Below are 23,108 nucleotides of genomic sequence, written 5' to 3'. Positions count from 1 at the left end.
GGATTAAACTGGTCGGATTCTCAAAGAAATCCATTTTCCTTGGAGATCCTTTCTGAACAAACACCATCATCTCTCTGCTTGCTCAAGTGCACTTGTTCCGTGATTCCTGAAGAATACTAAATTCTGCGTTCAGTCAGAAGCAGCAGCTCTTTTATCACAGGATTTCATACAACATTCAATACCTCCAAAGCAAGGACAAAACAGTGCCTACACTTCAATGCTGAGAGGGAATGTCTTCTCCGAACTTAGTTTTTTGATAGCAACATCCTCCATGTCCTTCATTTCCAGACCTCAGCAGCCTCCTGTGAGACTGCAGCTCCTCCCGGATGAAGCCTTTCTGGATTCCACCTGCTCTTTCTCACCCGTAAAGCTGCTCCTCAAGTAGACAGAAATCAGGGAGTCTTGAATCTAAAAACAAATGACCATTTCCTTTTTTTTTTTTTTATGAATACCTTTAAATCTGAAGTTTGTCATCTGTATTAGGGTTTAAACTTGCTTTATAAAAATCATGGTAATTACTTTTTTGCTGTCTTCTCATCCTAATGAATTCAGCCATAGTGACAAGGGCTGGGAAGGAATAGCAACTTTTGCATTTAAAATAAACCTCAGCTTCTTAAATAAATTGAATGTTGCTAGATCCAGCTTTGAAAGGAAGTGATGAAAACTGCAGCCCAGGATAACACCACCTGTTCAACATTCTGGCAAGTCCTGCACATGTCCCAGGCAAAGGCTGTCCCTCGCCTCCAGCCCAGCACAGAGGCTTTCAGCATCTCCAGCTGCAGCCAAGAGCTCCTCTTCCTCCGCTCCCAAGGAGGCCTAGGGAACCCCCCTCACACCCACCCACTCACTGCCGACTGCCCCCATTTTTCACCACCCATCCTTCGCAAGTCCCATTAGATTTACTGATTTATTTTTAATGGCTATGGTGGGAAGAGATGTGAGTTTTACAAGATGAGGAACCCTGGCAAGAAGTGAATGAACACAGGGACACTGCCGGTGTAGGGCAGAGTGCTCCTGCTAACTAGCACCTCTCTCTAGGCAGGGTAGTGTTGCAGGGCACCCGTACCATTGTGACTGAGCTGCAGGCTCACAAGCAGATGGGGAAAAAATTCAAGTGTTAAGGCTCTGGAGATGTGAAATTTGGGAAGTTTCTCTGCACTTCAGATCCACATCCCGTTTGCTGGAGGAGGTGCAGGACATGGGAATGGCCAGCCAGGCCACCAGCACAGCTGTGACATCCCTACAAATGGGCCTGAGACGAACAATTAACCCTTGTGTGATTCTTTCTTCACCTCACTTCTTCCCTGCCCAAAGTTGAGGCACGGCAGGGGTTTACCAACATGCCACGAGTCTAGCACAGCCTTCTCGCTTAAACCCTTGGGGCCCTCCAAACTGCAGCTGACCAGCGCTGCCGGGAGCGTAAGCCAAGCTCTGCTGGAGGCCTGCAAGGTCTGGACCTTGCCCCACTGCTACAGCTGCACGACCCATTTCTGCACCAACTGCTGCGCCCTGACAGCAGCATGCTCCTCCTGAAATTGCAAAGCCCTCGGAGCCAGCTGAAGCACACCCAATGAATCCAAAACAGTGGCTCTGAAAGTCTGTGTATATGGATTTTTCCTCCTATTGATTAACCCATTTAGACTTAGTTTATTTATTTGTAGGAAGGCTGCCTGGCAGCTCATTTATGGTCTCTTAAAGTGGCCCCCGCAGAGTCAATGACTCCTCTGCATTAATTACAGGCTCCAGCTCGGCCACGCTGGTTGGAGCATCCTCCCAGCTGTACTTCAGCTCCACTCTGTGGCCTGTACAACACTTACCTCAGTGGGACAGGCTCCCAGTCTGCTCAGCAGCCTGCACGCAGCGAAGATGGGAGGTGTACATTCTCTGAGGGGGAGCAGAAATAGCTACGAAGTAGCTGACCACATCGTGAAGGAATGGCCATTCACAGCACATCCCTTTTATAGTAACAGGGCTGCAGAATAAACCACTGCCATAGCTTTGCTGGACAAAGCACAGCAGTATCAGGGGAAGGTTATTTCCTTTTTCAGAGGAAGGGATCAAGACATTCTGTTTCATCTCTTTCCATATTCCAGAAGCTCGGTGCCAAAAGCTCCATCAACAGCAGCTGACATTTTCTTTGTCCAGCTGTCAAAGGTGCACCTGAGCAGTAGCAGAAATAAACGTTGCTCCAAACAAAGGTGATGAATGTCAAGATACTTAAAAATCTCTCTCTCCTGCTAATTGCTAGAGGCACAAATGACAAATGGGTATCTATTGTTTGTTATTTTTGGATTAGAAAAATAAGGGTAAAACACTTACAAACAATATAATAGCCTAATAAAAACAGAAAAGATTTTAACCGAAATAAGACATACACAGAAAAGCTTGAGTTAGCATAAGAGACCATTCAGCAAATAACTAAAAATTCAACTCACCATTAAGCAGTATAAAAAGGACTGAGGAAGAGTTGCTGTTTCAAATAATAAACAACCCTAAGCTCACTTAAGATTGTTAAAAACACAGTACTAACAAGCTATGCAGTGTCAGTGATCGCTTTCTACAGCTTCTGCATCTGTTCAGTTTCATCTTCAGTTTGCACTGAGAAGACAAAAACACCTCTACCCGTCTGCACAGCGTTAACACTGGATGGCCTTGGTGCTGTTCGAGGTCTGCAAGCATTGCTGTCACAGGAGCTAAAACACTGGTGAGATAGTTCCCATGTGAAAACAACTTAAACTGCAAAACTACACTGTGGATGCTCACTGGTGACACAATGAAGCCATCAGCAGCAGTCCACCTGAAAACAGATGGAAATGGTCCATCTGCCTTTTTGACAGCGGGAAAGATGGAGATCAAATGGCAAAGGAAGCAGCATTAACTGGCAGGGCAGGTTGTGCCATTCCTTTTCCCAATGAAATAAGGGTGTGCCACAGCGCTGGGATGGGAGGGCAGCTTCCTCCAGCCCCAGCTAGATCATTTCACATCTTTGAATTTGCAGGGTCGATGAAAGAGGAGCAACTCTCTTCAGTGTGGTGCAGGAGAACAGAGGCCATCACAAACAGAACAAATATCACTGAGTCTCAAAACTCTGGTTTGGCTAACGTTACTGAGCCTATGAGTAAAGTGACAAAAAATGGAATGGTGGCTGTCAGGGTTGAATGTAATCACAGTGAGCTTTGCATTGTAGACGTGGTCTGCAGTGCATCTTCAGGGTATCCAGTGGTCAGCTCATGCCATTGTAGATCCTTAAGTGATTAGCCTCACCCAGTACTGAGCAGAGTCCAAGCTTCAAGACAATTTGCAGTGCAAGCACAAGTCACAGGACTGAAACAATACCAGTTTGCCTCATTTGCACAACTCAGGCAGCTGGACAACTCTCCGCATAAACAGAAAGCCAACATACCTCACACATCAGTGCTATTTCACAATGCACCAGAAGCTGCTCAGCCTGACCCTAATTCATTGCTGACTCAGTGTTGCAGACATCACCTCTTACACTTCATTAGCTTGCAGTAATGTATATTTACACACACACACACACACACAAATCTCTCTTTTGCTTCCAGATTATTGTATCTGTCTTAGCTGGAAAGAAGGGGTAGCGTTATCATAGCAACAGATCACCTCAGGCTATATAAAGGCAAGAAAATATTTCTTCCATTACACGTTACAACTTTCCTTTTATATTCTCCTTCCTGCTGACTTCGACAAGAATAACAGCCTTCCTCTTTCCCCTCCCAGATTTACGACCCCCCTCCCCTTGCCAACAACCAACATATGTTGCTTTGTATGTGCCAGCTTCCCTCTTCCCCCCAAGTATGCAACTGATTCACATAACAGAGGTGAATTCTGAGCACCTGACCTCAACCTGTATTTAGCTGAACGTTCACTGCTTCTGTTCCACATCTAACAACAGTGTCCCCAAAGGCCTATTTCTTCCCCATCTGTTTTGTGAGTCTAATTAAAGATATTACCTCTCCCTATTACAACCTTGCAAAAAGGAAAAAAAAAAAAGCACAATGGAAGGACAATCACATTTTCTGTTCTTGGTTGCTAACAGTGTAGTTCATTATAGGAATCTGGCTCTTACACATTTTGTTAAGTCTCAAAAACAAAAACTGATAATTAATTGCCTAAGACACACTCAGAGTAACCTATCCATCAAACAAGTGGGAGCACTGCCAGGACAGTCTGCTGAGAGTCACTGAGACTGCTGGGACAGGCTGGTTTTGAGCCAGGAAAAGCAGAGCACTAATCCTCCTGGTTCCCTTCCCCACGGGAAGGCCACCGGGCTCCATGCTACCTTTGCTACTTCCTTACATCAGTAACCGCTGTTCTGCTCCAAAGCAACAGAACCAGTCACCAGGTTGGTGCAAAGAGCCAACAAACTGAAAGGCATCTTTCATCAAATCTGGGAACACTCCTTGCAAATTATTTGTCCAAATGGCAACTGCGAAGACAGTACTCCCTGTGGATATAAGCAAACAAAGAGCAAGGCAGGAGAAGAGCACAGTCATACAATATACAAGATCTCAAAGACAAAAAAGCATATAAGGAAAGATTTAAGAACAAAACACTCACCAAATCGGAGTAACCTCCCCTAAGAGCCTTCGGTCAATACTGAGTCTATTTAAAATGGATAAATAAAGACAACAGAGTAATGGAGTTTGAAGCCCATGAGGAAAGTGAGGAAATGGTAATGAAGCAGCACACGAGGGCTTCTGACAGCTGATTCCTGTGGTAAGTTCCTGATTATAACACCACATACCCCCTTCCCAGAACATCTCTGCATCATGCCATGTACCATTACACTATGAGTTGTCCTTTGATGCCACGGATACCATTGTGATGCTACTTCTGGGGACGCTGGACATCCCAATGTGAGGGACAGGCCAGTGTCATAATACTAAAAGCTTGGGCTAAATAACTCATAAAAAATTTGTACGGATGTTTTCTGTAGGCAAGGCCAAGAGAGTAAGATTTATTTTAAACGTTACAGACTAACAAGCATGTTATCTTGTTAGACATGCATACAAATACCTGAAGGAGTCTAACAGCTAAGAAAGTAACAAGCAAGTTACAGGACTAAATCCTTGTGCAGCTCTGAATGAGCCCCACAGAATTTTCTTACAGCCTACCTTAGGGGGGATAGGGAGATAGAAAAGACCATCACCTGTGAAAGCACTTGAGATTTCTGTTCACAACAAAGCAGAAGTGTCCAGTTCACGTGAAAGTCTGACCTTTTATCTCAAACTGGCTCCTCTGTTCCAACCTGTGTGACTATTGTCCAGTCATTATATCTCTCATTATCAAACTTTCAACATTCTTTTACACCATGCTAAACAAAGCATCTGCAGTAAATACAAAAGCTTCAACAGAATTAGAAGAAAATCTATCTCAGTATTAGTGGTATAAAAGTCGGCCTGAATTCCTCTGTGGCTTTGAGTCCTCCACCACAACATGGGAACAAATCACAGTAAGCAGCATAAGTCTCCAACAGTTTTGAAACAGTTCTGGTTATATTCCTGTAATTCAAGCCTAGAAAAGCAGAAGTTCTCCGTTCACAGTTTGAGCTCAGGCTGCAAAAAGCTGTGGTGACCTACTGTGGGCTTCCACTCCTCACTCCTGAGACATCAAACAGGATCGGTAAAGGCTCCAAGCGTTAAATGCAGTTTCTGTCTGAATTGGGTGTGACCTCCAGTCCAGGAGGACAGAGGAGACCAAGGATCTAGAAGCTGGTTCCGTACAGAATGAGAAGTTGCTGCAGAAGAGCTAGAAAACAGAAACAAAGTGTCCAAAGCATCCATACCACTATATTCAAACTGCTCCAGTAACTCTGATCTTCTCATGAGGTGACGAATCCTTCCTCCTTCCATATTTTCTACATCTGTTTCTACAGCATAAAGAGGAATTAGCTGCAGAAACAGACTTTAGGAAGCTGGAAAAGTTAAAGAGGGTGTAGAGAAAAAGTTCTTTAAAAAAGCTGTTTTTAAGTGGGTGATTTGCTTAGTCCACCTGCACACCCTCAGGAAATTCTACCACTACAGGAGCACAGTCATCAGGCTCTGCCTCAAAGTCCCACTTAAATTTCTTCGTTAGGTGAGCCTTGAATTTTTCAGCCTTTTTCCTTAGGGTCCTTTCAACGGCAGCATTGCATGTGTAGGAAAAAAACACCTGAAAGAACAGAGTAAATGTCAGTAAGAACTCAGCCGTGGCACAAACTGAGCATCATCAACAGTGTGTACCAGGTAAGTTTAAAGTTAGGTCCACTGGGAAAGGATCAGACATCCTGGAAACCAGCTTTGGGGCAACCTAAGTGCAAAGCCTGCACTTTGTCTCTCATCCCACAGCCAAGACAGACGGACGTTCTGCTTGTATTCCACTGAGTTAGCCTTAGAAATATTTGCACTGAGGTAATAACTTTGTTTCAAGCAAACGCATATATGTGTTATTAAATATGTATTGCAGAATTCTGAAATATGCTTAACTGTGAGCAAAAAAAACCCTCTGGCAGAGCAGGAGGGTAAAAAAAAAAAGAGACTGAATTTTTATCTGCCACATATGCAATTTTACAGCATGAATCGACAAGGCCAACAGGTAATTATACCCATTTTTTTCACGGTTGGATGGACCACGAGATCTCCCCGCATATTTTTGCAATATTGTATAATCAACACCTTAGGAAACATAGAGGAAATGCAATAAAATGCCTTGAAGGTAAGAAAGGAATGGGAGCTCTCTTGAAAAAGTCCAGTTATTCCGAGCACAGCTATTCTTTTCAGCACAGGGCACTGAAATCTGGAATAACCTTTGAGGGTGGCTCCTCTCCGCCATTCAAACACGCACAAATCTATAAACTTTTCATAAATTCACAGCCTTCTGTTGGCATTTTAAGAGTCAAAGTACCTGTGTATGATTAAACAGGGCATTTAGCCCGAAATCCCATCTCTCATCAGCCCACTTCTGATCCTACACCGAACGTGTGGTCCAGAGTTCATTTCCATAGGAAGAAATTTATATTTCGAAGTCAAAGAAAAATTTCATTGCACAATGGAACTGAAGGAAAAACTGCTTGGGGAAAAAAACAAATTCTTACTTGGAAGAGACCCACTGACAGCTGCATAAAGCACTGACAATGAACAGCAACGTTTGTTGCTTTGCTTATGATCATTTGCCCATTCCCTGATTGTTGTAGTGTAAAACTAACTCTTGGTAACACAGCTCCCTTACACAGAAACACCGCTATGACAAAAAAGATTAAAAGATTATACCTCCCACTTCTCCTCAACGAATTGCACATTAAACTACTTATTTCATCAATCTTTCTTTCTTTAAACGTTGTCAGGGTTGCAGTACTCAATGGAGGTTATTCTGCACTCTTCCTGCTTTAGATCAAACTCCAAAGATAAAATCGCTGCACTCAGAGCTGAACACACAGATAACACCCCCCAGCCTCTCCCATTTGGCACTTCCATCCACCTGCCCACATCCAGGTAAGGCTGTTAACTCTGATGACTGTGCACACGAAGAGCCTGGGTAACACAAGTCCCTGGCACTGTTTCAGCACATCCGTGAAATCCCACAGGAGCAGGGACGCAGAGGACTCTTAGCAAGGAGAGGCTCAGTTCAACCATAAGGCAAATTTCTTTTTCATTACTAGGAGCGTGGTGACTCCTGCTAGGGATTAACGGTGATCACTGAAGCCAACACAGCCACACTAAGGGCATCAGCTTACATAAAAAGCAAAGACGGATGAAATCGCAGGGCATGCAATACTCAGGCGCCCAAAAAGGAAAGATAACCAGCAAGACAGAATGTTTCCAAAATTTCCATCAGATGGAAAGAATGGCCGGTTGACACATTCTTTCTACTGCTGTAACTTCACAGGGCTAAGCATTGCTCGGTGAGCATGCTGCAAATAGAGGCAGATTTTCCAGTGCTGTAACGGGATGGAAAAAAAACACCAACAAAAATAAAATAAAATAGGGAAAAAAAAACACACAAGAATTTTGTAAATCTGAATTCTTAAAAATTCTAGTGGGGTCAAGTGAAGTCAGTCACTTGATTAAAGCGATGCTTCCATATCACTTTACCCAGCAAGTTAAAAACTAACACCTATTCCTCCACCCCATCCCCCAAAATGTACAGCAGGATCTTGGAGTTACAACTAGAGAAAAGAAGCCATTCCCTGAGAAAGGAGAATGCAATACCAATTTGCCACAAGCATCTCTAACATAACTTACTACTGGTTCCTGCTGAGATTAAGTTTCTATTGCTGAGTTTTACCAGTGTGTTTGGTTATGGCTTTTTTTTTTTTTAATCTAAGTTTTCCTTAGATATAAAATTTCTGTCTATTTGCTGATCTGTTCGCATGGTTAAAGTGAGTGGAAGTAAGTGGCTTTACTGCTGCTGGTTTATAGGTTTGCTCAGGCCCACATCAGTATAAGCAGAGTATTTCTACATTTTGGACTAACCATAGATTTCCTATGAATAAGAATTTGATTCTAGGAAACCTTCACCTTTGTATAAAGCTAGCAGGAATGGCAAGGCCTCTTAAATACTATCAATGCCCTAAGCTCAATAAGTTTTAACTTCAACTTGTCTGCATGCTAAGCATACCATTCAAGCTGACCAAAAATTACCATCATCAGTCTTTTATGCTATACTTTTTTTTCTTTCCTTTTTTTTTTTTTTTTAAATGAATGGTATTTGGGGGAAGAAAATCTAAAAAATAAATACATTAAAAAATATCAACGGACATCACCTTGCACTTGCTCAGCCTCTCTCACAGTCGTTCAGCTTAATGCAGCTAAAAGCTCGAATCATTTTTAGAAAAAGTATGCTGGTACAATCCAGTCGCATTAGATGAGCTGCTCCAGAACTCTAAAACTGTGCTAATGGACCAGACGACTTCCAGCATTATTTGCAAGGAAAACAACAAAACAGACACAGTCCCCATTCTGTGTTGTAGCTATCTTCATTTGCCTTTCACCTCATTGCCTCACTTTGCTGGCCTCTGTGCATGTGGACTAACTCAAATTGATAATACATTAAACTCTTCTAGGCAAAAGATCAATACTTTAAACTCATCATTAGATCAAGCTCGGGGATGACAAGCAAGTGGCATTTCTGTGTAAATAAAACAGGGAAAAAGTAAAAGAAAACGTAAGCGTCCTTAGAGAACACAGGTTCCCTATCTTTGACAGAGCTCACCAGCAGCTTACTTCCTTTGGAAGCTTCTCCCTGAATTTGCTCTGATGTCCTCTCAGCCCTCTCCTCCCACTCCCATTTTTCAAGGGATAGTCACAGACGTACCTGTAAGGTGCTGGTTAAAAAGTTGTCCTGGGAGACGATGTCCACAAAAAAATCAGATGGGATTTCATTGAGCTGGTGATACAGCACAAAGATGAGATTGGTGTAAAGGTCTTGATACTTTCCAACGGCAACTTCAGAACGGCACAGAATATTTAAGAGTCTTTTCCAGTGTTCAAATGCATCATATACATTCCCAATCAGGAAGCAGATAAAAGCAAACTGCAACTCAGCTGCACATATTGAGCAAAACAAAATAAAACCTACATAAGTTAAAGCATATCCAAAGTACATGTCCCCTTAAAAGCTTTGTAAATGACTGCATAGATGCTGGGTTTAACTTTTGCATATAAACAACATTCTGCCCTCCAAGCGATTCTGCTAACAGCAATCGATACTCCAAATGCTATTTCCTAATGCTCTGCTCTTCAGCTTTAGCATAACTGTGCAGAGCTCGTTGTAACTCAAATGATCGTCTTTGGAGAGTGACTTTGCTGGGAATCAGAGTACAGAGCTACCTTAGGACTTCCAGTGTCGTCCATGTTCTTAAGACCACTCAGGATACACGATTATAAAAACAGACATGGCTGGTACTCTGCAAGCATTTCCTCCTGCGCCTGGGTTTCTAAAGCCATACAGGAGTGCAAATGCCTCTGAGCAGAAGGGTGCTGGAACACTGGAAGAGGTGAGCAGTGCATTAATGGATGTTTTTCCATCATTGAATTAAGAGCCAGGACGTGGTCTCACTGGATGCCTAGCATCAGCCAGAGAAATGGTGTCACCATTTCCCAGGGCTCTGGGAAACTTCACATATGATGACGTAATCAGCTCTGATGTAATCTGTCTACAACAATTTTGATAAAGAATAAACTATATAACACTAATATAGAAAAGATGGATGAAGGGAAAAACAAAGGCTTACTCCAAAGCTCAGCAATCCTGACACTCTGTCTCATGTCCTTTGTCCATGCTGCCACTGAACACACCCCCGGGACTGTCACAGACTTGACATTTATTTGTATCACAAGCTGTCAGAGAAGGCTAGCCAGCAATTACAGCGCTGTGACCAGGAGGCGCAGCTCCAGTACAGGTGCGCCACGTGCCTCCCTGCTGGTGCCTGTTGGTGAACCGATACCAGCGCACCACCAGGAAGGGGACAAGAATCTGAGAACTGCAATGTTCAGCCCTGTTCAATGCTCCCAGGACCCTGCTGGCTCTGTCCTCAAATCATTTCATAGCCAAATTGCCAGGCTGGTACCTGCGCACCAGCAGCAGCATGCTGTGCCTGCTTGCCAGGGGGGGATCTGCAGTGCCCCCCAACCACAGCCAGCTGCGGTGGATGCTTTTGACTTAATGGGAGGCAATCCAGGCTCTAAATGTATTAGTGCAGCACCCAGGAGCAAGAGAAGCAAACGTGGCAGTCAGCAGCTACAGACACTATGAATGCGAGCACTCACACCCCGGTACCATTGCTAATAGTACAGGCCCTGCAGAGACTGCAGCCCCCCCAAACTTCCTCCATCCCACGCAGTCACACAGTTAAAAGGGCACACGTGAACAAGGTCCACACAACAACTTAAGGCTTCGTGCTGGGGCTCTCATTTTTACATTGAGACAACTTCATTTTTTCTAAGTGCCTAAGTGGGATACTCTGTACTCACCGAGCAAATCCTGAGGCTGGCTGGCATATCGCTGGTCGATCACTTTTTCTAGAGCATAGCTAAGGTCCATGCTGTGCCTGGTTATCTCCTCTGGAGTAGCTCCGTCAGGGTACATCTGCTTCGGCAGCTCTGTGAATCTGATCTCAGTGCCAGCCCTCGGCTTCATCTCGGGAAGCCGTGCCATGCCCTCGGCGTAGCTCTTGCACCCCGTGTCGTACGGGGGCCGGTTCTGCCCCGCGCGGTCCTCGGGGTGCTTCCCTGCTGCAACCGGGAGCACTTCGGAGAAGGCGGTGATCTGCCCGCTCTCCGGCTGCAGCTTCCTCATCACCGGCTCGCTGATGAAGCTGCTGAGGGAAATCCATTTCTTCAGGGTCTCGTAAGGGTAGGGCCCAAGGAACTTGTCCATCTCCTGCAGGTTCTCCCTGAGGGCCTCGGCCTCCCCTGGGGCCGGGGGCGCCAGGTCCACCGCCTCGCTGCCGGCGTCCCAGCGCAGCACCCGCACCTCCCGGCGCTGCAGGCTCAGGAAGAAGCCCGCCCGCGGCCCCGTCTCCCGGCTGCCGGCGCCCCTGGCCGCGCTGTAGTGGAGGAAATGGACGCCCGGGGGGATCATCTTGACGCCGCGGAACCGGGGGCCCACGGCCCAGCTGTTGTAGTCGATGCCGAACTCGGTGCCCTCGGGCACGCCCAGCACGACGACGGTGGCGCCCTCGAAGAAGAGCCGCTTGGCCAGCTCGGCGTCCAGCTGCGGCCCCGCCATGGCCCGGCCGCGGGCGGAGCGAGGCACGGCTCGGCTTCGCTCGGCAGGCCGCGACCGCCACAGCCGGGCGGCGCCGCAGGGAAAGGCGGCCCTGCCCCGCTCCTCCCCGCCCGGTCCTTCCCCGACAGCGCCCGGGCAGCCCCACGCCGCGGCACGGCCGTTCCGGGCGCGGCCGCCTTCCCCTCTGCTCCTGACCCCCCCCGCTCGGGCCCCAAAGGCTCTCTGGGGCTCCCCGCACCTCGTAGGGGTGCCTCAAGGGTTCCCAAGGCCCCGACGCCCCGGGCGGGGATCCTCCTCCTGCCCACGGTCCCACGCTGCTGCAGGCCTCGCCGCGGGCGCCACGCCTGCCGGCCAGCGGCCTTCTCCTGTGGCCCCCCGCACCCCTGCTCCTCCCCACGGCTCCTAGAGACGCCCCGGACCTGCCGCCCGGTCCGAGGCCGGCGGTTGCCTCGTTTCGACCCAAAGTCGCGTCCCTCCCCCCCCCCAAGGAGGGCCTGTCGCTTATCCAGCCCCCGAAGCTGGCAGTCACCCCCCAGCTGCACACCCAGAGCCCCGTGGTGGGGCAGTCAGACCGAGAGCCCGGGACAGACACCCAGACGGCATCATCACCTCCCGGGACAGAGGAAGCTCCTCAAAGACAAGCGCAGCCCCCTCCTCCCTGTGTTTTGAACATCTTCCCAACCACTAGCCTTCTTCACTGCATCACACAAACACACCACACGCCAGAGCTGAGGGATAAGCTATAAAGAACACCTGACTTTCTTTCACCTCCCCATTAGACAGCAATACCCAAACTGGCGTCTTCGCTATATACAGGAGAGAGTCCAGTGTTTTAATGTGCAGAAAACCTGGTTGGACGTGCCCACGTCCCCCAGTTTGTCCATCCTCTTGGTGGGAAAGAGTCCAATGAGGCCACAAGCTGGTTTAGCATCAAACACATTTATTTCACTTTTATTGAATACAAGAACAGTGAGCACACACGCATACACCACCGAGCACTGAAAAGGAGTATGACTGAAGGGGGGAGAAGAAGAACAAGGGAAGAGAAAAGGGGAGTTAGTGAAGGAACAACAGAGCACTGCAGTTGGTTGGTAAGGTGCTTTTCAAATAAAAATAAATATTTATTGTTATTGTTACTGTTACTATTACTCATGCAATTGCAGGCCAGGTTTGGAATGGATTTATGGGATCAGGTAAAAACAGGCACTCATGTCTCTCATCCCTTTCAACAGAAAGGCCCCTGGAAGAAAACAAATGGTAATCAGCTATCCAAAATGGCAGCAACACGAGGGGCAGGCTGCAAGAGCCAAGCCCGCAGGGGCATCAATTGTTGCTGAGCAGCAGAAACCCGCACCTCACCAGGTGAACAAGCAGTGAGCTTTTTTCCTTTTTTTTTTTTTTTTTTTGGAACATTGTCACCCCCATTAAACAAGCTGCGGAAGCCAGGGAACTGGATCCACTCACTCCACACATAACTAGTCTGAGTCCAAACTCACATCAATTCTAACTGTGTAAGGCCACTAATTTTAACAGTAACCTTCATTTTTATAATGGTACACATGATGAAAAAAGCAGGTATCTATCTTCAGAGTAGCCTGTGGTTGGTTGTAAGGGTAGCAAAGCCACATGGGCTCCTCTGAGTATGAACTAAAGTGTGCTGAAGAACAACCAGCACGGTGTGCAGATCATTGCTAATAGGCGAGAAGGGCTAGATGCCCTGTGCAGGCACTGAGAACTGGTCCTCTGTCACCCGGTGTGTGTCTCTGAAAGTGTGACTGCTATCGACAGCTGGCTTGGGTGTATATAAAAAGGAAAGAGAGAAAATTAGCCTCTTTGCAACTGCCTTAATTCTTTCTGTTTTGGGGTCTGGTCTCTAAAAGCAGCAGGTCACAAGCAGATGAACGCACTCAGACAGAAGCTGAGGGAGACCCCACAACCAACTTCTCCAGGAACATGACTGCACTGGCATCAGCCATCAACTCTGTCCACTGTCCAAGTAGCCTGTGCTCAAGTCTTCAATGCTTGCAGGGGAAACCTATACACCAGAAGGAGAACAGACTTCATGAGGACATAATAGCAAGCAGCTGGTGATCCAAGGCTGCCAGAGACCAGGACAGAAGATTTGGTAAGGGAGGTCTGCCCACAACATCCTAATGGCTCAGGCTCTCCCTGCTCACTGTCATCCTCAGATCCATTGCAGAAACCAGTTAAATGCACCTATTTCTGGGCAGTCTGTGTGAAGGATGGGAGACTAAAGGCAAAATGGTGCAGAATTGCGGGCCCTTCTGTTTACACAGGAGATAGAGATAATCCCAAAACGGAAATGTGTTAATTTCCTTTCCTTTCTGATTTTTGTTCCAAGTCTACTTTAACTGCCTGGTTCACAGTGTACAAGACCCTGGGCTTGGCCCATAATCCCCTTCCAAAGGCAGCCATAGAGAAGGCCTGTCTCTAAAGGCAGAGTCATCGTGAGTTGTGGGGCAGGCAGCTTCACTGGTATCTCCTTGACACATGCCTCCTTACATAGAAGGACCAGGCTCTGTCATCCAGCCTTGTACACTTGGGACACTGCAGTGATGGAGACGACGTGGTCTCTCTACTGCCTGCCCTTGGGCAGCACCTGGAGGCAAGGACAGGGAAGGACTGCCATTGCTCTGCCATCACCATCACTAACCGTCGCACCCTGGGCAGCAGGAAAGCAGGGCAGAAACAACTACTCTGCCTCCAACCCTTCCTACTACAAATCTTGAGTAACTGCATTACTGGGATCCAGAAACAATCCAAATCAATCCAAAACAACCCAAAAGTCTTCACAGCTCAATGAGCTGAAGAGAAGCGATGAACACAGTCCTGCAGCTGCAACCTTGATCCCAGCTGATGCTGATGCCTTTGGGTGGGAGCCAGGGAGAGGATCTCAGGCTGCAGGAGCAGCCTGAACCTCCTTCCTTGCCCTTCCAACTCACCACTGAGCAACCTTTTCCAAACACCACATACTGCAACAGGAAACCCAGCTCTCCTCTGTCATGTGGATCAGTCAGCAGGACTTCTCCCACCTCTCTCTCTCCCCTTCCTCCCTCCAAACAGCAGCGGCTGACACCTTCCCTGTTCTCTTCTTGCAGGACTAAGAGTCCCAATGTGATCTAAGAGTCTCAAAATACACCAACCACAGTCAACCAAATAGGTAATAATTTAAAAATGTCATCATATTTACCAGTGCTGTTGAATTATTTCAGTATTGTTCCCCCCCTCCCCCCTTGTTATATATAATAATATACATAACTTAAATGCACATCCATATGAAACCCCTACAGGCTGCATTTTTATAAATGAGAAACCATATACATATCATTTGTTTTGTTTGAAATGAAATCAATTCTTAAATACCTTCAGAGAACAAGAGGTTGGACAAGTGCACAGAGAAGGGGAAGAGTTAACAGAACCCCAAAAGATGCAAAAGAACCAGCATGGAATGAGGAGAAGGGCGAAATCAAACTTCCAAATCGGAAAATAACTCTAAAGTAATAAACTCAATGTTTTTCTCTCTTCTTTCCAGAGGTGGGGAATGGTTTTGCTTCTGCTTGTGTTTGTTTTATTTCAGTTTGCTTATTTCTTGCTTTGTTGCAAAGCAGTTTTCCTTTCCATTTAATGTGCAACAAATGAACTCATGATTGTGTATCCTTTAATGTAACATGCAAGATGGTGGCTTATTGTATTATTGTTATTATGTTTTTATGATCTTATTTTATCACCAATCCAGTAAATTCTTCAATTTATCTGCAAAGAGGGTGGTTTTGTTTGTTGTTGGTGTTGTTTGCTATTCATTTCCAGCATATAGCAGCAGTGCAAGGATGCATTTTGTTTCCTGTTTTTATATATATATATATATATGTGTGTGTGTGTGTATGTATATATATATATAATATATTTGCTATTCCTTTTTTAAAAATTTTGTCTCTCGCCATAAACATTGCAGCCAGGATGTCTATGTCTTGCTGACAAATCCAGCATGAAGGCTCCTTCTTCACTGTTCTCCAGGTTTGAATACAGATGTTGACTTCCAAGAACATGTTGGTCAAGATTCCTGTACAAGGCAGATGAAAATTACTGGTCATGGGGTGTTCCCTTTCTGACTCATTCAACTATAACAGGCTTCCTGTTTGTATGAGGGCAATGGACAGTAAATTTGCGAACATTTAGGGACACTGTTTGCACTTCTTTACCAGAACGTCTGGTCATTAGAAGGACCTCTTAGTTCACTGAGCTGGTGTTGCTGTATGGGGGAGATATCAGTGGATCGCTGATTACTTTAGGCCATTAAATTATAATTGAGTGGCTCCCTAAGAGATGCAGAAATGTCTAGGCTTATTTGTGCTGTGTTAAAGGAAGTAAGAGTAGACAGATGCAACAGCCTTTTCTGACCTTCCAAACTGAAAATCTTCATATAATAAAGAAACATGAAATCCCATTTCCAAGAGGCCTCTTGAAGTGCACTGTCTAGCTCGCAACTGAGCTCCTCAAACATTTTTCAGTAGTGAAGCTACCTTCAAAAGTTCCCCTTCCCTTCTTCAGCATGCTCCTCTGCCCCTTAGCTGCTCTGTTACAGAAGTTTGTTGAAAGGTGCCACGGCCTTGCTGTACAGCTTGCTACAAAACAGCTGTAGCAATCTGATGCGGGAGCAAAGGGGTCAGAGTACGGGGGTAAGAGTGGAGCAGGACTCCTCAAGCCAGTTTTGCCCTGGAGAAAAATGTGTGTGGAGCTGTATCTGCTCTGAGGTATCTGTGGGGAGATGCAAACCTTGTGCGCTGCTGCCTGCACCTGCATGGTTCTAAAAGGACAACCTGGAGAACAGGGATGGGATTAAAAAAAGACTCTTCTTTTGCAAATACCGGTCTGATACTTGGGAATGGCTTTACAAAACCTGTTGCCAAGTTTCTCAGCCTATCCATATTGGTATCACCTCTCTCACTCCCTGCCCCAGGGAGACGAGCAGGTCCTTCCTCTTTACATGCAAATGATTCTGACCCCTCTGCTGAGCAGGAGAGCAAGGCGACATATACAACATGGCTTCTGGTGATGTGGCACTGGCTTTATAACCACAGCCATGTGGCCATGCCTGCAATCACCATCATACTGGAACTGCTGGCCAAGAGCTGCCACTCCTGTGTCACAAAGCTACCTCCTGTGTCACTCCTGTGTCACAATTGCTACCAGCACCTGCAGCTGGTGGGGTCAGTCCCAAACAGCGACCATGACTAGCTGTGGAAATGTGCCCAGGCTGTTTGAGCAGGAAGGTGAGCAAAGCCCATGCACTGTGGAAATGCATGCTCTGCCTATGCAATCGTATGGAGACCTAGGCAAGCATCAGTGAAGAACCTCTGCAAAGGACTCCACTGCGTTATTCCACACAATACGGTGTACGGGACATGCTGACACACTTTATTACATACATCTCTTACACAGCAGGTGTAAGCTGTACCTGATAACTTCTCCACCTACCTGAGGTTTCTTGTCTCTTTCCTCTGGAGAAGGTTCTGTTTCTCTGTATACCACAGCTTTGGTTACCAGCATGTCAGGATGCTGTAGTTTTGCCTCTTTGATTGCTAAAGCCAGTGCCTAAAATCAGAATGATGAAAGTATTCATTGACATTTCCATGAAGTCTGGTACTAGCATTGCTCTCAACCAGCAGACAGAAAGCAGCTGGAGCTGAATGGGATTCCAGGCAGGCACAGATACAGAGATTCAAAGCTGAACCTACACATAATGGCCTGGCAGAAAGGGCTGGAACCTATCACCGACCAGGTGTTTGTACAGCACTGGGAGGCCTTGTGCACTGCCCTTCATTTGCTGTCATTTCTGTAGAGATGCACAATGTCCCAGGCTCCCTTCAGAAACCCAAGCGAAGGAAGAGCAGCAATTCTCTGCAGAAATATCCTAGAAAAAAAACTAAAATAGTATTTTTACTAAATTTATTATTATAATTCTAAAAAATCTAAAATTAATTTTAGAGCCTGCTGAAGATCCCTTTAAAGTACTTTAGAACTTCAATTTCATTTTTTAAGCAACAAATCCCAAAGGATTAGGTCAGAGGGAAATGACCCTGCAGCCTGAAGGATTTATGTTAATAAGTTTTTCACTTTTCGTTCCTATGTCAAGGAGGCAGATGCAAAACAAAGTCAGCTGGAGGGAGTCAACCCATAGCGAGACTGCAAGAAAGAAAGGGAGAACCTGTCTCACTGCAGGGTATTGCAACAGAGAAAAGGCAACTGGAAACGTAATCTGTACTGCTGCTTCACTTCTGCAACAGGTGCTGATGGGAGCTGGGCTGGGAACTCTTGCTCAGTATAAACCAAACGATCCCGTCCTTTTGCAGGCCAAGTGGGTGATGACTGATGTCACTCCTTCTGAGATGGAGCTAGGGTTTCCCGTGAGTACCACTGTACCTCCTGGAGGTACACAACTGCCCTCTTCTATGGCCTGTGCAGAGCTGGTAGGTTTGGGGCCTCAGGGCTCTGTTTTCAGAGTGAAGGACCAAACATGTACAAGCCAGAACCAGAAGCATTGAGTAACACTGCCAGGGGCAGCCACAGCTGGGGAAAGCCAGGGTATTCTGCTCCTACCTGGTCCTGGTCCACATCTTCATCTCCTGTGATAATGATGCGCTTCTCTATCCTGGTCTCTGAAAATCCTCCTTTCACAGTCTGCACAAGAAGAAGACAGCACTCACTTGCAGCCCCCCAGGACCTGTGCCCTGCCTCGGCCCCACGCCTTGCAGCCTACAGGCTTCTGGGGCAAAAAGACTAACACAAGGCCTTGCCTGCAGCCGCTTGGTCACAGGACAGATAGTAAGATTCAGAAGCCAAGAGTCATCATGCTGCCTCTGTCTGCGTGTGAAGGAGAGGAGTCGGAGAGCACCCAACAAACCAGTTCCTGGTAGGTGTAACTGCCCACCAGAGGAGGGACAAGGCCAGCATCATCTTAGAAACTCCCCGGTTATTTCATGTATCTCCCCCTAAGCTTGACTCAGTGCATGGTTGGAGCTAGCACGACACAGCTAATCACAGGGGGGTAGGAATAACAGTGCATGAGACAGCAAAGGAAAAGGGCCAGTGGCAGGCAGGTGGTGGAGCACCACTCTTGCCTTCTCAGGTCCCTTGCTGGGTTTCTACTTTCATTTATGTGTACTTACTTTGGGAATGAAGTGGCCATGGGTGAGGTCCTCTGATGCAGCTATACCTCCTTAATTTTCTAACATCTCTCCCCCTTGCCTGAGCCACTCCATCTCTAATAAATCCAATATACCAACATGAACACAGCTTCCATAGCTGAGCTGAGGTGAGGTGCTCTGGCACTGGTGTGAGGTACCTGGCAGCTGTGCTGTGGATTTTCTGGACAAGGGATCTGACTCAAGGTATGCCTGGATTAACACACACCAGTTAAAAGGACAGGGAGTTGCGCACACACTGGCGGCAGCCTAATGCAGTCTCTCCATCCCCACTGCTGCCTTCAGGACAAAGAATTCAGCAATGCCAAGCTCTGCTTTTCCTTCTTGACCCAGTGACTCCCTTCCTTCCCAATATACCAAGGCATAGAGGTGGGCGTGGCACTTGGGCACAGTCCATGGGGGTGATGAACACCCAAAGTCGGTCTAACACAGGTTATCCTTGTCTGAAATCCCCTGCAGTCATGCCTGGCTGCACTGGATGGGTAGCACAGCAGGGCTGAACTGGGCCAGGGGCTCTTGGAGTGCGGCAAAGGGCCAGATGATGATCTCCCACAGCCAGCAGACACTTTTTCAGATTGTAAGGAGGGGAAGGGCATCTTCTTAGAGACAGGTCACTGTCATGGGAGAATCCCTTCTGAAGGGAACAGAAGGCCCAATGTGCGGACCAGACCCACTTCACATGGAGGTCTGCTGCCTCCCTGGGGCCTGGATTAGGGATGTGAAGAGAAAACTTCCTGCCCTGTTTCAGCCTTCAGACTATTACCTGTTACTGTTTTTTCACGTAGGCAGTGATGAAGTTTCAAGATGAAGTCCGAGACTTTATGGCCTTGGGGAAACTAGTTAAGGGGTCAGGAGCACAGGTGTGTTCTCTGTCCCTCCAGTTGCAGGGACTGATGAGGTGAGGAGCAGGAAGAGCCACCAAATGGCTCTGAGCCTGGTGTCACCAGCAGAACTTTGGGTTCTTTGATCACGAGTCTTTTTACAAGACATCAGCAATGGATGGGGTTCACCTGTCTCTAAGGGGAAAAAGGATCTTTGCTCAGGAGTTAGCAGTGCTCATTGACAGGACTTTAAATTAGATTTGAAGGGAGAAAGGGATAAAACCAGGTTTGACAGAGACAAGCCTGGGGGTGGTATGACAATGGTTAAAGGACAGTGTGCTAGCAAGGTTCATCAGTCTGCCGCCCCTGTTGAGGTACAGGATGGAGAGCCACGTGGTACCAAAGGCACAAGGGACATTGACAGGTTAGAAATCACCAGTGCCCAGAAATGGTCATGCAGGAATTAGGGATTCTCTGCCCCCCAAAACGTGGCAGGATCGCTAACCCAACTGAAGTGCATCTATACCAATGCACACAGTACGTGCAACAACCAGGAGGAGCTGGAAGCCATTGTGCAGCAGACATACTAGGCTATGACATAGTTGCTATCACCAAAACATGGTGGGACAGCTCGCATGAGTAGAGTGCTGCAACGGATGGCTACAAACTCTTCAGAAGGAATAGGCTAGGAAGGAGAGGCGGTGGGGTAGCCCTGTGCGTTAGGGAGTCTTTGGATTGTCTTGAGATTAATAACGGCAATGACAGGGTTGAATGTTTATGGGTAAGAATTAGGGGGAAGGCCAATGAGGCACATGTCCTAGCTGGTGTCTGTTACAGATCACCTAACCAGGCTGAAGAGGCAGATGAAATATTCTACAAACAGCTGGGAGAAGTCTTGCAATCACTAGCCCTTGTTCTTGTGGGGGAATTCAACTTACCAGATGTCTGCTGGAAATACAACGCAGCAGAGAGGAAACAGTCTAGGAGGTTTCTGGAGTGTGTGGAAGATAACTTCCAGACACAGCTGGTGAGCGAGCCAGACTAGAGACAGAGCTGGACCTTTTGCTTGTAAATAGGGAAGGACTTGTAGGTGATATGAAGGTTGGAGGCCACCTCGGGCACAGTGATCATGAATTAATAGTTTTTGATTCTTGGAAAAGTAAGGAGAGGGATTACCAGAACCACCACCCTGGACTTCTGGAGGGCAGACTTCGGTCCTGTTAAGGAGACTGGTTGGCAGAGTCCCTTGGGAGGCAGTCCTGAAGGGCAAAGGAGTCCAGGAAGGCTGGACAATCTTCCAGAAGGAAATCCTAAAGGTACAGGAGCAGGGTGTCCCCATGTGCCAAAAGATGAGCTGGTGAGGAAGAAGACTGGCCTGGCTGAACAGAGAGTTGTGGCTAGAGTTCAGGAAGAAAAAGAGGGTTTATGACTTTTGGAAGAAGGCGCAGGTCCCTCAGGAGGACTATAAGGATGTTGCGAGGCTGTGCAGGGACAAAATTAGAAGGGCCAAGGCCCAATTTGAGCTCAATCTGGCTACTTCTGTTAAAGACAATAAAAAAATGTTTTTATAAATACAAGAAAAGGAGGACTAAGGAGAATCTCCATCCTTTATTAGATGTGGAGGGAAATAGCGACAAGAAATGAGGAGAAGGCTGAGATATTTAATGCCTTCTTTGCCTCAGCCTTTAGAAGTAAGGCCAGTTATTCTTTGGGTACTCAGTTGCCTGAGCTGGTAGGTAGGGATGGGGAACAGAAGGAAGACCAGAAGGAAATGGTTAGTGACCACTTAGATGTACGCAAGTCTATGGGGTCGGATGGGATCCATGCGAAGGTATGAGGGAGCTGGCAGAAGTGCTCACCAAGCCACTTTCCATCATTTATCAGCAGTCCTGGCTATCAGTCCCAGTCGACTGGCGTCTAGCAAACATGATGCCCACCTACAAAAAGGGCTGGAATGAGGATCAGGGAAACTATAGGCCTGTCAGTCTGAGCTCAGTGCCAGGGAAGCTCATGGAGCAGATTACCTTGACTGCCATCACATGGCACTTACAGGACAACCAGGTGATCAGGCCCAGTCTGAACGGGTTTATTAAAGGCAGGCCCTGCTTGACGAACCTGATCTCCTTCTACTACAAGGTGACACCCTCAGTGGACGAGGGAAAGGCTGTGGATGTGGTCTAACCTAGACTACAGTAAGGTTTTTGACACTGTTTCCCACAGCATTCTCCCAAAGGAGCTGGCTGCTCAAGGCCTGGATGGCTGTACACTTCATTGGGTTAAAAACTGGCTGTGTGGCCAGGCCCAAAGAGTCATGGTGAATGCAGTTAAATCCAGTTGGAGGCTGGTCACAAGTGATGTCCCCTAGGGCTCAGTACTGGGGATGCTTCTCTTCAACATCTTTATCAATGATCTGGATGAAGGGATCGAGTGCACCCTCAGTAAGTTTGCAGACGACACCAAGTTGGGTGCACGTGTTGATCTGCTTGAGGGTAGGGAGGGTTTGCAAAGGGATCTGGATAGGCTGGACTGATGGGCTGAGGCCAACTGTATGAGGTTCAACAAGGCCAAGTGCCGGGTCCTGCACTTGGGGCACAACAACCCCAAGCAGCTCTACAGGCTGGGGGAAGAGTGGCTGGAAAGGTGCCTGGCGGAAAGGGACCTGGAGGTATTGGTTAATAGCCAGATGAATTGATGATACTGGTCGATAGCTGGCTGAACAGGAGCCAGCATTGTGCTCAGATGGCCAAGGTGGCCAACAGAATCCTGGCTTTTATCAGAAACAGTGTGGCCAGCAGGACTAGGGAAGTAATTGTCCCTCTGTACTTGGCTATGGTGAGGCCGCACCTTGACTACTGTGTTCAGTTTTGGGCCCCTCACTACAAGAAGGACATCAAGGCCCTGGAATGTGTCCAGAGACGGGCAATGAAGCTGGTGAGGGGTCTAGAAAACAAGTCTTACAAGGAGCAGCTGACAGAACTGGGGTTGTTTAGCCTAGAGAAAAGGAAGCTCAGGGGAGATCTTATCGTGCTGTACAATTACCTTAAAGGAAGCTATAGTGAGGTGGGGATTGGGTTCTTCTCCCAAGCACCAAGCGATACAATGAGGGAAAACGGCCTCAAGTTGCACCAGGGGAAGCTTAGGTTGGATATTAGGAGAAATTTCTTTACTGAAAGAGTTGTGCAGCATTGGAACAGGTTGCCCAGGAAAGTGGTTGAGTCACCAACCCTGCAGGTCTTCAAGAAACATGTAGATGTAGCACTTAGTAGCATGGTAAGCGTTGGACTCTAGTACTAGGTTAAAGGTTGGACTAGATGATTTTAGGTATTTTACAACC

At 47.0% G+C, this 23,108-nt stretch overlaps 2 protein-coding genes across 27 annotated transcripts in view; both read right to left on the bottom strand.

Annotated features, from left to right (window-relative positions):
• Positions 1-4,955: 4,955 nt before the first annotated feature.
• Positions 4,956-12,002, bottom strand: AAR2 (AAR2 splicing factor). Of its 2 annotated transcripts, none has more exons than XM_040575519.1 (3): positions 10,974-11,977; positions 9,316-9,545; positions 4,956-6,174 (listed from the first exon to the last, which is right to left on the bottom strand). In XM_040575519.1, exons 1-3 carry the CDS (start codon positions 11,728-11,730, stop codon positions 6,007-6,009), a joined length of 1,155 nt encoding a protein of 384 aa, XP_040431453.1. In that variant the 5' UTR covers positions 11,731-11,977; the 3' UTR covers positions 4,956-6,006. The 2 variants fall into 2 exon arrangements, with proteins under 2 accessions (XP_040431453.1, XP_040431454.1); XM_040575520.1 differs by lacking the exon at positions 4,956-6,174 and adding an exon at positions 6,193-7,939 and having other exon boundaries at positions 10,974-12,002.
• Positions 12,003-12,650: 648 nt separating this feature from the next.
• EPB41L1 (erythrocyte membrane protein band 4.1 like 1) overlaps positions 12,651-23,108 on the bottom strand; it is an 80,236-nt gene continuing 69,778 nt past the window's right edge. For 19 of the 25 annotated variants that reach the window (XM_040575491.1, XM_040575503.1, XM_040575506.1 and 16 more), the window contains 3 exons: positions 18,349-18,429; positions 17,227-17,343; positions 12,651-13,765 (listed from right to left, as the gene is read on the bottom strand). In XM_040575491.1, the coding sequence (XP_040431425.1) occupies positions 13,706-13,765; positions 17,227-17,343; positions 18,349-18,429 (258 nt within the window). In that variant the 3' untranslated portion in view covers positions 12,651-13,705. Of the gene's footprint in view, positions 15,812-17,226; positions 17,344-18,348; positions 18,430-23,108 lie in introns of all 25 variants that reach the window. The other 6 variants (XM_040575514.1, XM_040575517.1, XM_040575502.1 and 3 more) reach the window with 1 other exon arrangement.

Source organism: Cygnus olor, chromosome 16 (assembly GCF_009769625.2).
Source record: "Cygnus olor isolate bCygOlo1 chromosome 16, bCygOlo1.pri.v2, whole genome shotgun sequence".
NCBI classification, from domain to species: Eukaryota; Metazoa; Chordata; class Aves; order Anseriformes; family Anatidae; genus Cygnus; species Cygnus olor.
The sequence above is the reverse complement of the archived record's forward strand: the minus strand, read 5'-3'. Positions and strand labels throughout refer to the sequence as shown.

What these genes read in the sequence shown, in the direction of transcription:
- AAR2 (XM_040575519.1), bottom strand. Translation starts at nt 11,730, where the DNA reads ATGGCGGGGCCGCAGCTGGACGCCGAGCTGGCCAAGCGGCTCTTCTTC. An exon ending in CCAGCCTCAGGATTTGCTCG is followed by an intron (nt 9,546 to 10,973) that starts GTGAGTACAGAG and finishes CAATATGTGCAG; the next exon opens with CTGAGTTGCAGTTTGCTTTT. An exon ending in TTTTAACCAGCACCTTACAG is followed by an intron (nt 6,175 to 9,315) that starts GTACGTCTGTGA and finishes CTGTTCTTTCAG; the next exon opens with GTGTTTTTTTCCTACACATG.